Here is an 18,195-nt window from a genome sequence, read left to right as displayed (position 1 = left end):
TTGGACATTCACAGGCAGTTACGCTTCTACTTGGACAAAACCAAAGCTTTCAGAAAATCTGAGCAATTATTGGTAGCATATGCTGCAGGAGTACAGGGAAAAGCCATTTCGAAACAGACTATTTCTAAATGGATAGGACATTGTATACGTTTCTGCTATACACACCATGGGAAACCTGTACCTAGCAGCATTAGATCTCACTCCACCAGGGCAACAGCCACTTCAACTGCCTACCTCAGAGGAGTACCTACCAAGGATATTTTGGAAGCAGCAACATGGAGTTCTGTGCATACCTTCACCAAGCATTACCATTTGCCTTTATACTCCACATCCAGAGCCGGCTTCGCCACTGCTGTCCTGCAGGGCCTTATAGCCACCCCTAATGCTTATAGAACCAGCCACCCTATCTCAGCTTTGGGATTCCACCCAAGTGTAATGACTGCGGCAGTGTAACACAATGAACATAGTATAGTTTTGTACCTACCATAAATGTAGATGTTCGAGTGTATACACTGCTGCAGTCCAGGTTACCCTCCCTCCTTCCCCTCTTACTTGCTGTTATGTACCTATGTCTTCTACCCTTTACTACCTATGGGGAGTATTTGCTGGTAACTGAAAATTGTTGTTTGCTTTTCTTATGTATACTTGACTAGCAATTTGAATTGCCTACCTATTTTGGGGCACGAAAAACTGAAGAAAATGGCGTCGGCTGCATCTTATATACACCTGTCGCACTGATGTCAGGGAGAAGGCGACAGCAACCAACGCCGGACCAAGACTTTGGAACTCAGGCCGACTGGGGAACCACCTGACGGCAGGATAACCCAAGTGTAATGACTGCAGCAGTGTCTACACTTGAACATCTACATTTATGGTAGGTACAAAACTGTACTTTTCTTGTTATTGTAAAATAATTCTTGTACTAATGTATTGCTGTTACTATGCTTTTGTTTATTTGTTGCGGTTTTGTATTTTTGCGGAGCTTTTCTCCCTGGGTCTCTGCTGAAAACGGGTCTCTGGCCCAGTCGAACATACCCGGTTAACAAATGTAATAAATAAATAAAACGAAGAGTAAACTAACTTAAGAAGGAAATGATCAAATCATAATGCAATTCTCACATAATTACTCCAAAACATCAAAACCTAACTGCTTCTACTAAAAAATTGGTACTAGCGTATTATCGCAACCAGATTTTCGCGGTAATAGTGGTTGCTTCCCAACATTAAAATTTGACCGTTGATGTTGTAATCAAGTCATACAATTTGTTTTCTTTCACACTTACAGTTGTTGTACTGCAGGGTTATCAGTAAAAATTAAAAACTACATTTGGCTGTTTATGTATGCACTTCCCTGGCAGCATGTCATGTGAAACCTATTTTGAAGCACTCCTGACTACAATCTGTGACAACCTTCCCCCGCATAAAAAAAAGAAGACAAAACCAGGAAATGAACAATCCACATATTTTCCGTAGTAATACCTTCCAGAAACCAGTGAAGTACAATCTCAGTTTGTCTGCAGGATGCCACCATAAATAACACAAAAACGACCTACTGCTGACAAGTTCTCCTGTCAGAAACAAACCCCAGAATCACCTGTCAACATCATCCACCAACATTTTTGAAAGCCATTCCTTACTGCAATTTGCCGTTACCAAAATGTTCCTTTCAAGTCTGTGTGCAAAGTGTTAGACATAAAGACGTTACCTAAAGCATTTCCATATGTGGTGTGGCTGCTTTTCTTGGCAGCATTCTTTCCTTACTGTCACAGTATTCCTTTCGGCAGTAATGCAGCAACTATGAGAAATGAAGTGTGCATGTGTAATGCACAAAAACAAGGAGAATCTCACATTTATTTATCTTCCAAAATATTTCCCAAACTTGTTTTTCCTTAGTAAAGAAGTGAAATTACACCTTACGATGTTTTCCGCACTCTATTTCTTTGCAACATGTGAGTTTCGCAACCGCGAAAATCTGGTTGCGATAGTACGCAAGTACCAAAAAATTAATTAAAATGTACCTTAAACTGGAGAGCTAAACTACCCACAAAACACATTATGGTAACCTAAGGAAAACACCCAAAATATTATTCAGTAGTAACTTTTAAAGTTACCAGCAGTCACTGAAATCAAAGCCTTTATCGTTAATGTATGCAGCTGACATATCCTGTGAAATTCAGCAGTTTGGCTGCTGCTAGCAGTGCAAGTGTGTCTGTTCCATTCACTTACAATTTTAATGAGTTACAGCATGGTGTGTGTTTTTGTTCAAGACTGCAAACAGTGGGGTAAGGGAATGTACTCTATTTCCTATTGTTGTGGGATCTTGGAGTTGGCATATTTAAGGTAGGGAGATTGTGGGTGTACAGGGGAGATTTGCCCCCTACAAAAACACTGTTTTCAAATTTGCTTTTCTTATCTTGGGCTTGGGAAAGAATTATATAGCCAAAAACCACGTAACTAGGATTAAACTGGCTCATCGCAAAACAACTAGTATAAGTCCAAATCCAGGACACAGTAAAGACGCCAAGGTATAGATAAAATATGATTTAATTAAATCGTATTTTATCTATACCTTGGCATGTTTACTGTCTCCTGGGTTTCGATTTATACTAGTTGGGTAAGAATTAGTTTAAGGTGGTTTGGTGTCAGTATGTAGGGCAGTGCAATGGTGCATGGTTAACATTGTTGCCTCACAGCAAGAGGTTCTCCGGTTCAATTCTTGGCTGGGGTGCCGTGTGTGTGGAATCTGCATGACCTCCCTATGTTCGTGTGAGTTTCCTCCAGGTACTCCGGTTTCCTCCCACATTTCCAAAGACAAGCATCTGGATCTGGAGCATTTCTCCCCAGCCTTCCGCTGAAAACAGGCTCTGTCCTAGTCTGACTTTCCCAATCAACAAATGTTAAATAAATAAATAAAATAAAAATAGGTATGACTAAAACAGAAGTACATGAGAAGAAGGGTGTTAAGGCACTTACATAAACATTGCTTACGGCATTAAGGTAGATATGGATAGCCATGTTTATTGGTGGCCAAAACAGTACAGTTTTGTACCTAACATAAATGTAGATGTCCGAAGGGTATGCATCTGCAGTCCTAACAAATGGGTTGTCCTGTCCTCAGGCAGCCCTTGATCGATTCCAAAGTCTGGGTCTGGCCTCGGCTGATGTTGCACTTCACCCGACGTCATAGCTGCAGTTCTTCGGGTATAAAGGCATCAGCCGACGCCATTTTCCTCAGTGTTTCTTGCCCCAGATGCCAGGTACCCTCTAGGAAGGCTAAATTTGGATAAAAGTAAAGTTTCCAAATAACAGACAGCAACTAAGAAATAAACATGTATGTACATATATACAAACAAATACACCATAATATATTCCCCCAGCTAGCTAGAAGATGGGCAAATACACTAGGAGTACCAGAGGGAAGGAGGGAGTAATCCTGACTGCAGATGCATACCCTGCGGACATCTACATTTATGGTAGGTACAAAACTGTACTATGTCCTTCATGGATGCATCTGCAGTCCTAACAAATGGGTAGAATACCATAGACCAACTGGGGGAGGAGGTAGTAATAAGATTATGGTGTAGTTAAGATCCCTTGCAAAACAGCAGTGGCAAAACCTGCTCGGGATCTGGAGTATAAGGGTAGATTATAATGCTTGGCAAATGTATGCACGGAGCTCCAAGTAGCAGCCTCTAAAATGTCTTTGGTTGCCACTCCTCATAGAAAAGCTGTAGTAGTGGCTGTAGCCCTTGTGGAATGAGGTCTGATGTTTCTTGGAGCTGTCTTCCCATGGAAAGAGTAACAAAATCTAATGCAATTTCCTATCCACTTAGAGATTGTCTGTTTTGAAATTGCTTTTCCTTCCATTCCTGTTGCATATGCTACCAATAACTGGTCAGTTTTTCTATTGTTCGTGGTTCTGTCCAGGTAGTAGCGCAATTGCCTATGTACATCCAAGGTATGTAGTAGCCCTTCTTCCCTGTTCTGTGGGTTGGGGAAGAATGTAGGCAGGTGGATAGCTTGGTTTAAAGATACCCTGGAGACCACCTTTGGCATAAAAGTAGGATTAGTTCTCAAGGACACTCTATCTTGATGGAAGATAAGGAAGGGTTGTACTGCCATTAATGCCTGTAATTCAGAAACCTTTCATTCTGAAGTCATTGCATGCAGGAAAGCAGCTTTCCTTGATTAATACTGTAATTCTGCTGTTGCTGCTGATTCTAAAGGAGGCAGTGTCAATTTTTCTAGTACAAAGTTCAAGTCCCAAGCTGGCAATGGTGGCTTCCTTGGTGGTTTTACATTTTTAATTCCTCTCAGAAACTGCCTGAGAGAGGATGTGAGAAGACTGGAGGATCCATGTTGTATTCTGCGAAATGATGCATGAATGAATCTTAATGGAAGAATAGGACAGGCCATTGTGGAAAAGTTCTGCCAAGTATTCCAGGATGTTAGCTATGTTTACCAGTGACACATTTTTCCTTTTGCTGCACTCCAAATGAGATATCTTTTCCATTTTGCTGAATAAGTTTTCCTTGTTTGAGGGTCTGCCTCCAAGATAATGTCCTTAAGGGTTATTGTGTCTCTTATGCAATGTTCCAGGCAGCTAGCTGCAGGTTTAGGTTTGGATGCAGGGTTTTGAAGTTGTTCTGTGTTAGCAGTAAGGGAACCAGGGGTAGAGGCCATATTTGACATACTCCTCAGTAATGGGTACCAATGCTGCCTCGCCAGTTTGGAGCTATCAGGATGATCTTGGCTGGTCTTCTTTCAGTAGCACCTTGTGTATCAAAGGAAGAGGTGGAATGCATAGGTTTCCAACTGAAAGAGAGGAGTCCACCCATGGGTATGCCCTTGTGCAGAATTTTTTAATTGTGGTTGTGTGGGGATGCGAATAAGTCTATTTCTGGTAGCCCCATTTCCTTGCAATGGATTTGAAGATGATGCAGCATCCATGTGGGCATCCGTGGTAGTTCTGCTTAGGATGTCTGCTAGTATATTTCTTTTCCTGGTACAAATATTGCCTGTAGCTGAATGTTGCATTCAGAGGTCCATTGCCATCCGCAGAGGGTAATAATGTGTGCCTCCCTGTTTGTTGATGTACCACATAACTGTGGTGTTGTCCGTCCTTATCAGCAATTGGCCCTGTTGAAGAAAGCGGTCTGAATGTCTGGATTGCCAGTTTTATTGACAGCATCTCCTTTTGATTTTTGTGCGGGTTCTGTTGCTCTTGAGTCCAACGGCCTTGTCTGCATTTGTCCATATGTGCCCCCCAACCGAGGTCTGAGGCGTCCGTGGTGATAGTCTGGCTTGGTTGAGGGCTGTGGAAGGGCAATCCTTTGTTCAATTGACAGGCCTGGGCCCACCATTGGAAATCTTGCTTCAGGCATGGAATTATTGGAATATGGGTTTCTAGGCTGTGCTTGTGCTGAGACCATAAATTCCTTAGGTACCATTGCAACTTCCTCGTATGTAGTCTGGCATGTGGAAGCAGGATGCCAGTGTTAACCCAGGGCTTGCAGGACTTCCTCGCTGTTGGCCTCTGTTTTCTGCTGTGAGGATGCCATTTGATTTGAAGTGTCAGTTCTGCACATCCATGAAGGACATCAGCAGAACATGAAGACTGCGTACACTGTGAGGGAGAGGAACATTGCAAGGTATGCATGTTTGGAAGACCCTGGACAAATAGTCTGACACTGAGTTCAGTGCTTTTACACTGATGATTTAATCAGGAGCCATATCACTGCAAGGTGAGTAAAGTCTTTATGCATTTATATAATTTAGCTGTCCTACGACAGTCTGATTAGCCTCATATGCAAGGCTATGGAAAGGATAATCATGGACCTGATTAATGATGACAAAGGAAATTTCCAGGCTGTAAACCCAACCCAGTTTGGCTTTGTCAAGGACAGGTCCTGCTAGCTCCATCTGGTGGACTTCTTTGAAGAGGTCACCAAGGCTCTGAATGAGGGTAAGACAGTGCATACTCCCTACTTTGACCTGGCCAAGGCATTTGACACAATACCCCACTTGAGTATTATAGATAAACTCAGAAAATTGGAAGTAAACCTGTACATTACCAGATGGATAGTCAAATGTCTTACAGATAGGACAGATGCTGTTAGGGACTCCACATCCAGCATGAGGCAAGTAACCAGTGGAGTACCACAGGGCTCAGTGCTGTACCCCCGTCCTATTTGGACTATACTTCTCAGATGTTAAGGAAATGGCTGACCAAGTTTGCTGATAACTGCAAGTTGGGTGCAGTCATCTATTCCATTGATACTGATATCCTACAGAAAGGTCTGATACAGACTAATGACTAGTGGCAGAGCAATGGCCTCAAACTAAATGAGGAGACATGTATAATAATACCCTTTGGTGAAACAAATACCCCAGCAAAATGCAAAATTAATAGCACCCCCTAAGAGTGGAACCAGTGGTGAGATATCTGGGTACTCAGATAGATAGTAATTTGAACTTTGACCAACATGTGTCCACAGTGGTGAAGAAATCCTTCTTTGTAGCTCAGCTTATAAGTAAAGCATGGCATCCAGATCTAAGGATATCATAGTACCACTGTACGCAACCCTCATCAGACCAATAATAGAGTACAATGCACCATTTGGCATGTACCACGCCAGGCACCTGCAACAGTTTGAGTGTCCTCAGAAGTTACTCATAAAACAAAAAGTGCAGGGTATAATCAACATCTCATATGTGGACTGATTTAAAAGCCTTATCTCTGTATTCACTTTCCTTCCGATAACAAGGGGTGATCTGTGTCTGACCGACAAGGCAGTCTCTTACCTTTCTCTGATGGAAATGTTGCATATTTGCAAAACTAACTGCACGAGGGTTACCTACTCCAATGATCTAAACCTGATCTCTGACAGGAATAGATAATGTTAGAGAGAGTGATAGGTATCCCAGAGATTACCCATCTTCAGGAACAGGCTTCCTATTCATGTGAAGTACAGCCCTTCCCTGACCATCTTCAAGTGCAGTCTGGATGGATGGTAAATCGCAAATTAACTCCTGGGGGTGGCACCCATGTCCCTTTTGGATGAGGCTGTGTGTACAAATAGTCAAAACCCTGCTTGTTGGTTATCTACCCCTAATGATAGAAAATTGGGTAAAACTGACTAGGCTTGTAAGGGCTCTTGAGCCGTTAGCCTAATAATCTCCTATGAACAGGGTGTTGTGCCTCTTTTAAACTTCATCTTAGGGATGATATGGATCAGCTGGATAAGAGTCCTTTACTAGTACAGCATATTTGTAACTGTGAAACCTGTAGTAGTTACAGTAATCTGTCACTGTGCCGGAATAATGAGAAAGATGCTAGGATGATGCTCACAGTTCAGACTTCCTATTGCAGCTGGCATAAGCACAGTTTAGACTAGAGGAAAGACCAAGGGATATGCAGTCTCATAAGGCAACACCCATTCCTTAAAGCTGCAGTACAGATATACTGAAACAAAAACACTCACCTTCATGCATGTTTTCACAATAAAGCTTAAGTAATTTTGCTGCCTTTTTCTGTTTTCTTCAGCTGTAGTTCTTGCATTCTCTTCTTGTCTGTCCTTTGTTTCGCTTTCATCTCATGCATACCGTTTGAAGGAATGTCTCCCCTTCTTCCTTTACTTGTACTTGGTACTAATATGTGCACGTGCATACCGTTTGAAGGAATGTCTCCCCTTCTTCCTTTACTTGTACTTGGTACTAATATGTGCACGAGTCTGTCTACTTTAACCTCAGTCTATGTCCCATTCCTTGCCCTTATAGATGATTTTATCATCTAATTACTGCACTGTAAATACATTTATTGCATGTTTATAAACATTTTTGAATATTGCTCATCTGTACTTCAACTCATGCACACACCCAGAGCCAAATTACTTTTCAGCCATGTTATGTTGGCCTTCACTATTTTGCATACTGTAATATTAAGTTAGAAGCATTTTTTTTATTTGTACTTTACCTTTCCCGTAATGTTTGTTTCATACTTTTTTCATCCTTAAATATATGCTTGTAAACTAAATTACCTTCTTAAAAATTCCAGGTAAAGCTTTTTAAATGCATTATTTAAACTATTCCAAGTGGTTTAGCAAAGTCATTTTACTTACAATGGAATGGTGATAACCAGATTATAGTCAGTCATTTTTTATCATAAATACTTAAGAAAACATAGTTAAGTAATTTCAAGATATTAACTTTTTTTCATTTAATATTTAAGGTTATTTGGCCAAGATGGACTCTGTGCTTCCTGTGACAAGAGAATTCGTGCTTATGAAATGACAATGAGGGTGAAAGACAAAGTTTACCACCTTGAATGTTTTAAGTGTGCAGCATGCCAGAAGCATTTTTGTGTTGGTGACAGATACCTCCTCATAAACTCTGATATTGTATGTGAGCAGGACATTTATGAATGGACAAAACTGAATACAATCATGTAGCCCTTGCTGGAAGCAGCAAAGCATACACATTTGCTGCCTGTTTGGAGCAATGCATCAGCCTGCATCTTTGGGTCTCCATAGAGTAGGAGTGCATTGCAGTGAAATAGACTATTTGACAGTATAGCAGTTGCTTGCTGAATGACTACTTCAGAGTCAAAAATGGAGCTTTGGAAAGTGTGAAAATGCATGATAGGCAGAGAGATATGCAGCCTGAAAACAAACCAAGTTGGTTGCATTAGGATTTCTCCTTTCAGAGTGACATATGGCCCAAGAGGTGTGGTATGCCATGTGTCCACAGAAGAAGGCCGGTGAGCTACTCAAATGCTCCATCAAGTACTCTTAAATTTATAACCAAATGTATTGCTAACCACTGGACTTTTTCCTATGTCTGCCTTGAAAATAAATGTTTCAGTTTCATAACTTTTGTTTTAGTTCATCATTTTGTCTGCTTTGCTGCCCATATTGTCCCAGCTAGAGCTGCTTGAATAATATTGTTAATGCCTAAATATCACAAATAGTGTACTGTTCATTATTTATACACAAATAAGCACCGCACCTACTGTGGCTGTTAAACATGGCAAATAGTTACAAGGCTTACACCACCTTCATAGTTGTATTCAAAGAATATGTAAAGCAGTGTTGCAAACCAGATGACTGGACAGACAAACATTTATTAGTAGCTTTTTATTTTTTACTGATAGATCATTAATATCTGGTTATGGAGGCATTGCTTCCCTTTTTGCTTAGGGTGGCATTTTGATATATGTCACAGTCACTTATCTTCCCAAATGGAAAACATTACATAACTAAATAAGCTAATAAAATGAATTCATCTTGCACTCATTCAACGTCATATATGTAATGAACAGCCCCACTCCATGTGTTGTGATGTCAATCTTGAAACACACATTTATGTTGTGAAGATTGTAAAAACAGATTTTAACTGTGGAAGAGTGTACTTAAGCATCATCAAGGGTTTGTTTCCCTCAGTTAATAAATCAGTATCACTTTTAACCTCAGAAAATGGAGCTCTTGTATTATTACCCACCCCTACTGTCACCATGACTACTTTCCCATCATGCATCAATGAGAGTTTTTGTTTAACATGCCTTCATCACGATGAGCCCCATTCTTTAGAAGGAAAGTGATTTTCATTGCAAACCACTACCTGTATAACACAAGTCATGGAGGTGGGCATGCTGTAGCATTCATTTTATCAAGGCCAAGATTCAAAAGAAGTCTGGGAATGAATAGGTTCTTGGTAGAAGTTATTTCACAAACAGCAAGACTGTCTGGCTTTCTTTTGTGAGTAGACGTCTTTCCTTGTGGTAGATAAACTGTGGCATTCTAGATGTTATTGTTGGAGTAAAACTATACCTTCTTTCCTCTATTTGTTTTGCACCCTGGAGTCAACAATTCCTTCATCCAGCACCTGGTGTAATCCCTGCTAATGCTGGAATGAGAGAGTCACAACTTTGTCCTGTAGTAGATTTGGACTCTGCGGTGCCAAAGAGGGACTCAAAAGCTACATCTAAGGAGAGAGATGGTATGGGGTTGTTGAAGCTTAGGTACGTGCTGTCTGGAATTGGCTTCTTTTTCCTCCATAGTATTGTAAGACACACTAACATTCCTTTGTATGCAACTTCTATCCATCCATGGGTGAAAGCCAGTGAAATGATGTCCAGCTTACAGTGGGTTTTATTGGTTGCCAGCTTCTGACCCTCTAGCACACACACAGCCGTATAAATTTGGTCTTGTGTGAAAGAGGTTACAAAGTGCATTTCCCTGGTGAAATCCACTGAGATATCCTGTTCTTTACAGTTTTTAACCAGCAGTGCCAGAGCGTGTAGCTTTACCATTGTGCTGATGCAGTGGCATGGGGGATTGCTAATGTATAGGGGTGGAAGACTAGCTTATGTTTTCAAAAACTCAGTTGGGGTGAGAAGTTATTGTGTTTTCTTTTTTGCTCCCTTTACATATGTCTGCTTAATAAAGATATATCAGAAATGCTTTAAACCTTGATGAGCCATGTATTTTATGAGAGGTACATTCAACCCTATTCCCAAACCTCCCATATGTTTGATTATAGAAAAACAACCACTTTAGATGTCTTTGTGTATACTGTATTAAGTGTCTCATAAAGTAACATTCCATAATTTGAAGTTGAGGATTTCCTGTTTAAATACTGGTAGGCTGATTTATTTTTGTTAAAAGAATGCCACTTGGAAAAACTGTGTTGATATTTTACTAAAGCAACGCTATCTGAACAAAATATTTGTTGTACAGGTTGCGGTTTTAATAAAATATTTAAAATATGGCTTGTGTTAAGTGTTGCTCATTTTTAAGACAGTTGTTTCGCATTTGGTTTTAAGCCCTTTGTCAAAACAGTAGGTAGTGCAGGGTTATGATTAATGTTCGGTTTCTTGATACACAAAGATTGCAATATATTCTGCACACTGATAAGTGGTTTAACTATTTTAAATAAAATGTATTTACTATTAGGGACATACGGTTAAAATGTAGTATCAAAGAACAAAAGGTGCAAGCTGCCTTTTAGAGAATTTTCTTGTTTTGCAATGTAATTGCCTTTTTACTTTGTGCCAGTAATGTTAGATGCAGTCCTTTTCCACAGTGTTCAGATTTCACTTTTCACATGTAACCTAGAAGTACTATATGTTTGACTTGACTTAGTGAGATATATATATATATATATATATATATATATATATATATATATATATTGCAGGCGCATTTCAAGGAAATCAAACTCAGGATAACGGGAGGAGGTTTTTTAACCGCCAGTAACCTTAACCATCTAACTTACTCTGCAAAACATTATCCACTGGACTTTTATTAGATATATATTTAAAAGACAGGAAGTGGCAAACTGGAAGTGGTGTGGAATATATAAATAAAATTGCTTTAAAACTCTAGACCAAAACAGTTATGTCATTTGATGTGGTAACTTGGGTGTTAATCAAGTCCTAGTTTGTCAGTGGGTGTTTAAAATTTGCCCATTTCCTCATGATGGTGCAACAGAATATACATATTAAGAGACACTTTAGTTCAAAGCCTCTTGTTTGGAATTATTGGGTCTTGCCTCCTTTCCCAACTTTACCCAGAGGAGTACTTTTTTTTGTAATTTCAGGGAAGTGTTGCAATTATGAAATAACACTTTAAGACTTGATTAAAATCCACCTCTTTTACTGGCAATATGGAGGAAAAAAAACAGATTATTTGTTATCCACTTGGACAAAGGCTAAAATGATCCTAATACCTTAATTTCCCTAACATCAGTAATTCCACATTTGCTACATACAGTATCTTAGGCACAATAGAGTGATGCATATTATGAAAGAACCCACTAGAAGTGATAACATCCTGGTTAATCTTTCTAGAGATAAAATAAAAAAAACTGAACATGAGCTCCTACCACTTCTTGAATAGTGGATGTGATGTCTTCAAAGCTGCATATATGTACTATAATGGATATGCACCAACTCATGAAATACAGGACTATGTGACAAATAAAATGCTAGTCAAAGGCTATAATAGTCTCATGCGTACTAAACCTGGTGGACTTCTTTACAGAATCACCAGTGCAATGGCCGAGGGCAGAACAATGCATACTGTCTATAATAACCTGGCTAAGGCATTTGATACAATACCCCCACTTGGGCATTGAAAACAAACTCACAGAATTAGACAAACCCCTATGTAACACACATGACAGCTGGCTAGCTCACAGAAGGGACCTAGGAAGTTAGTACTGGAGAGGCCATCTCCACAAAGAGACCAGTCACTAGTTGAGTCCCTCAGAGGCATACCTCTCAACCATACCAAATTCCTCAGAATTTACCGGTTCTGAGGGCAAAATAATATAGTGCCACAAATTCCCGACTGGCCCCTTCAAATCTTGATTTTGCTTTTTTTCTTTATTTACAATTTTCAGTTACCACTGACATCATCATACATCACCAGCGTATCCCGCAACATCAACAACATGCAGGGGCATGCGTGATGACATCAGCATGGGTAAGTCAAGCCTGTCTGCCTGTTGCAAACTCAGATGAGAGCTTTAAAAAAATTGTTTATGGCTGCAGCCTGCTTATGACTTTTGGCATTGCAGCACCCAACCAAAGAGGATGTTGCATCAATGAGACGACATCACATCATGAAGAGGATGAGCCTGGGCCTGAAGATTACTGGAATCTGGACCAGTTGTAATAGTAGCAGCAGCCTTGTAGCGTAGCTGCATAGTGCTACTTCTGCAGTGCAGAGCAGACACAGACTGAGTGACACCACACACCAACCACCAGTGTCCACAGGATGAAGAAATTTACTTTCTCCTCGACATCAAGGTAAATAAAAAAAGAGCTAGAATTCAATTCATTCTGATGTTTTAAATGACAGCATGCCAACATAGTAAGAGTTCTGTGTAATCATGGTGAGGCATGACCATAGCCACAATCTAGTGAAAAAAATGAGATTGTCTGAGAAATCAAGTCCCAAGAACTCCAACTTTAGCTGTAGATATCCAAGAAATCACTCAAACTTGGGGAAACTCTTGTCTTCTACCCCATGACCATAATTTGGATCATACCTTTTCTTCCTGTCTAGTACACCCAAGTACAGTTCTTAAACGTGCATCTATTTTATTGATCTTATAAATAGCATACAACTGTTTTAAGTGAAGAAACCTCTGTACTTTCTGTTTGAATATTTTATCATTCATTGCTAATGAAATATTTGAACTTCACCATACTAAATCTTAAAAATGTAGATGTGGTATATGTTAATTTAATAGAAAATACTCTTAGCATTCATTCTGGGATAACCTGCTTTATGAAGTTGAGGGTCACAGGGGAGGTGGAGTCCATCCCAGGACTCTTTAGACAAAAGACAGTCAAACTAATCCTTGACAAGATGATAGTTTATCATAGGACACACCCACCATATCTCTCAATTTCTTCAATTTGCATTTGAATGATGATATTCCAGGATTCCATTAGAATGAGCAGGCTTACATTATGTATGCAAATTACATGTTAATCAGCAACCAGATTTTTGGCAAGTTGTACCTACTTTTCATGGGCATTTGTCCAGATTTTTGATGATGTTCTTCGTGTTTCACTGTTGCAGTCATTACATTTGGGTAATCTGCTGGCAGGTTGCCGTCAGTCGACCTGAATAACAAAGTCTTGGGTCCTGTGTCAGTTGCTGTCTCCTCTTCCATGACGTCAGGGGTATAAAACATTCAGCCGACGCCATTTTTACTCAGTCTTTCTTGACGCACGGTGCCCGAAGCAGAAGCAGTTCTCAAGTGCCGGTCGGCCGACTCCTGAAATTTTAATATTCGAGTTTCAGAACCGAAGTCTTCAAACTAAAGCTAAGTACCCCGTTGGGGAAATTTTTTCTTGCTCCTTACTGATGTCAGTAAAAGTTAATAATTGCATTACTTCTAGGAAGCAAATACCTCATAAGGATTTTCATTTGTACTGTATTCCTTGCCTAGGCCCACATCACAACGTGCCTTGCTGTCAGTTTTGTGCTAGGTTTAACCAACGCACTATTAAGCATCGGTATATTTTTGTTTCTAAATATTTTGGTTCAAGATTTAATTATCCTGAAATGTTGGTTAGCATTCCGACTACCGGAGTTCACAAAAAATGCAAAGAAAATGACAGAGACAGACCATCGAGGTCCAAAACTGACAAAAAAGCTTCTCCTAAGCCAGTCATCAGTTCGCCGGTACTCAGTGAGGCGCTTTCGCAGCCCCTGATACCCGCTACTTTTGAGTCACAGGCCTCTACCGAGACCCATTCAGAGTCCGGTATGCCGCGAGATTCTCAGAGTATTGAACCCGTGGTTGTCTCTCCCTTGGATGGGTCCGGAGCCGCTGAGCAGGCACCGGCTTCTGAGGGTGTTTTCAGGCCTCAACATTTCTATATTAAACCAATACCAGCAACAAAAACAAGGTCAAAAACATCTTCTATGTCTAAAAAACTGACACATGAGCCACGTGCTCAGGCCCCTATGCCTAAAATACAGATGATCAAAACAGCTGAGGATTTAATTACCTTGATCAGGGGTTCCCAACTCCCCCCCCCACTAAGAGACCTAGGCAAGGCACGGATTATGAATCTACTGATCAGGTTTCCATTTCTTCTAATTCCTCTTCTTATCAGGAATTTTCTATCCCACCCTATGAGGATTCTGATGCAGAGGAATCAATCCCATCTGCATCTCTTCCTGAGGATTACTCTTTTGAAGAGACTCTGCATACTTTAAGGGAACATTTTCACTGGGAGAGTCAGGACTTCTCCGAATCAAAAAAGAGGCTTAGGGATTTCCTTCTTCTTCCTCAGCATAGGCCTTTGGCAATACCTCCTGTATTAGAAATTTTTGATGTTTTTTCGGAATCAAGCATGGCTCCTGATTCCCTGCCTCCGGCTCCTAGTAAGTCAGATAGATATTACAGGGTTCCTGACTCCCACAAATTTTTATTCAAAAATCCTGCTGCTGATCCTGAGACTATTTCTAAGGGTCCCAAGGGTGTAAAGGCCTCTATAGCCAAAAATCCTACCCCCTCTGATAGGGATTCCAGGGTGCTGGATAGATGGGGAAAGAAGTTTTATACATCTGCAACCTTGGCAATCAGAGCCTTAAACTGCCAGTTTCATATGCTTAAATATCAACAGCATGTTATGGGCTTACTGAAACAGAAAATGATGTTGATTTCTGTTTGTGTGGAAAATAAAGAGTTACAGGAATTATTGCATTCAGCAGAACAGATTTGAAAAGCATACTTTGCAATGTGGTTTTGATTCCTTGGAGGCCTCTTGTAGGGCCGCAGTTATTGGATCTGTGATTAGAAGGCATGCCTGGCTCAAGGAGCAAAATCTGCCCGATCGTGTTAAAGCTAAATTGTTGGATTCCCCTTTGCAACATGATACTCTTGTTTGGTAATAAGGCAGAAGAGGTTTTAAAGAAAATGGAAGACAAAGCAAAATCTATGCAAACTGTAAAAGATTTCTTGCAAGTGCAGCCATCCAGGTTCAGTAGACACTGGCCTACTAAAAATTGGTCCTTCCTTATGTTCAACAGAGCCACTCAAGGCAAATCCAGGTGCTCAAAAGGCTCCAGATATCAATCACAGGGTTCTTACAGGTCAAAGCAATGGGGTGCCTCCACCTCCAAATCTGGAGATAACAAAGCACATCCCTACAGTAAGCAGTCTCAATGACTTCCCTCTACCATCACCAAGCACTTCCCTTTTGGCAGCCCCCCATTGGGGGGAAAACTAGCACTTCATGTTCAAAAATGGCAGTTAATTACCCAGGACAAGTAGGTATTAAACATAGTATCCCAGGGGTACAGATTTAATTTCCATACTTTGCCAATTCCAAACCGATCGCCGGATCTGCCACAAAACCAGTGGGCAGAGGCCCAGAAACAAGTCATGTCCCTCATGGATATGGGAGCTATACAACTGGTACCAGAAGAAGAAAAGGGACAAGGTTTTTATTCGACTTTTCCTGGTACCCAGAAAAGACAACTCATGGCGTCCAATACTGGACTTATCGATTCTGAACATGTTTCTGACATTCCAAAATTCAAAATGCTGACTTTACAACAGCTACTGCCTATGCTAGGCAGGAATGCTTGGTTAGTAACTCTAGACTTAAAAGAGGCATACCTGCATATCCCAATAAGGGAATCATGCATAAGATACCTCCGCTTCAAAGCAGGTTTTTTGCATTACCAATTCTCTGCACTGCCCTTTGGCTTGGCTTATCTACTGCGCCCAGGGTCTTTACAAAGTGCCTGGCACCAGTAATTGCATTCTGCAAACAAAGAAGCATTCAAATTTATTCTTATCTGGACGATTGACTCATTCAAGCAGAGGACAAGGACACTCTTTTTCAATATCTGGCATTTGCAAAAAGGTTTCTAGCATGCCTAGGGTACACCATAACGAAAAGTCACAACTGGTACCCTCTCAAATAATTACATTCCTGGGTGCAAGCTTGAATACAACTGCCCAGATGGCTTACCCCACGCCAGACAAAGGCAACTGACAACATACTTCAAACCAATGGCAACAAAAACCCAGTTATCTGCAAGACAAATTCTGCAGGCTTTGGGGTTCATGGCATCCTGCATATGAGGAAACTTCAATGGTACCTAAAAAGTTTATGGAGTCAACATTGTCACAGCCTGGAAACAATGATTCCTCTCATTCCCTGCCTACAACAGGAGTTTGTTTGGTGGGCACAGACATGTCACCAAAACAAGGGACTGTCATTCACTCTACCCCCTGCCACCCAAACCATAACTACAGACACATGAGATTATGCTTGGGGGGGGCCCACCTGGCAGGGAGATGCATTCAGGGCAAACGGATCTGCATATCAACTAGAAAGAGATGCTAGCTGTTCAGAATGCTCTGACAGCCTTCAAGGACTTACTTCATCCAGGACAACTACTGATAAAGACGGACAACACCACAGTTATGTGGTACATAAACAAGCAGGGGGGGTACACATTCCTACCCCCTTTGCAGACTAGCCATGGCTTTGTGGAACACAGCCTTAACTTACCAAATACATCTTCAAGCTCAATTCCTGCCAGGAAAGCAAAATACTCTGGCAGATGACCTAAGCAGAAATCTTATGGACCCGCACGAATGGAAACTGGATCCACAAATCTTCAGCATGTTAACACGGAAATGAGGGAGCCCAGACATATATCTATTTGCCTCTCCACAAAATTATCAGTTGGACAAATTTGCACAAGAACTCATCACAAAAATGCATGGAAAGTGGATGCTGTATCCTTCAGCTGGAATAACCTATCAGTCTATGCCTTTCCCCCTCTGCCTCTACTCTCCAAGCTTTTACTAAAAGTCAGACAGGAAAAAACAAAAATGATCCTAATTGCTCCGGACTAGCCTCGCCAGCACTGGTACCTGCTTCTAAGGAATATGTCTCACCCTCCTCCATGGTACTTGCCTCAAATACCTCATCTACTGTCTCAGCAAAACTATAAAATTCTGCACACTCAGCTCCAAACTCTGAATCTTGCAGCATGGCTAATCAACTAATTATTCAAACACCTCTCAGTAAATCTGTGATGGATGTCATTTTGGAAGCCGGAAGGCCTAGTACTAGAAAATCTTATGCTGATAAATGGAAGAGATTTTGTTCTTGGAACCAAGCACAAGGAATAGATACAGCAAAGCCCAATATTCCTCAGATTTTACAATATTTGACTGAGTTGCTTGACAGTGGCCTATCTTTTTCTTCAATAAAAATCCATGCATCTGCCATCTCAGCTCTTTACAACAAAGATCCCCCCTCTTTTCTCATCCACTGCTTAAACAGTATCTTAGAGGGGCCAAAAATGTAAGGCCTCTCAGAAGAGCACCAACACCTGCATTTGACCTCAATTTTGTGCTGGAAAAACTCACCCTGCATCCTTTTGAACTAGCACCTACTGCGGATATAAAATTTTTATCTTGGAAAACAGCTTTTCTTTTGGCAGTCACTTCAGCAAGAAGGGTTTCAGAACTACAGGCTCTCATGACAGTGGAGCCTTTTGTTATATTTTACCCGGACAGGCTGTCCCTCAGGACCAATTCTTCTTTTATGCTTAAGGTGGTATCCAGTGTGGCTCTTAACCAGACCATTCACCTGCCAAAATTTTACCCAAATCCGCAGAACAAGGGGGGAGCGGATTCTGC

The 18,195-nt window shown here is 40.8% G+C and overlaps 1 protein-coding gene and 1 long non-coding RNA gene across 3 annotated transcripts in view; one reads left to right on the top strand and one right to left on the bottom strand.

Annotated features, from left to right (window-relative positions):
* LMO2 (LIM domain only 2) overlaps positions 1-10,767 on the top strand; it is a 229,583-nt gene extending 218,816 nt beyond the window's left edge. Inside the window, exon 3 of the mRNA XM_044082837.1 lies at positions 8,231-10,767. Coding sequence (XP_043938772.1) covers positions 8,231-8,450 — 220 coding nt within the window. The 3' untranslated portion in view covers positions 8,451-10,767. The remainder of the gene's footprint in view (positions 1-8,230) is intronic.
* Positions 1-18,195, bottom strand: part of LOC122811172 — a 1,417,861-nt gene that overhangs the window by 1,250,792 nt on the left and 148,874 nt on the right. The gene's annotated exons all lie outside the window — the stretch shown is intronic.

This window comes from Protopterus annectens, chromosome 9.part0 (genome assembly GCF_019279795.1).
Source record: "Protopterus annectens isolate FY-2018-M chromosome 9.part0, PAN1.0, whole genome shotgun sequence".
Classification (NCBI taxonomy): Eukaryota; Metazoa; Chordata; order Ceratodontiformes; family Protopteridae; genus Protopterus; species Protopterus annectens.
The sequence above is the reverse complement of the archived record's forward strand: the minus strand, read 5'-3'. Positions and strand labels throughout refer to the sequence as shown.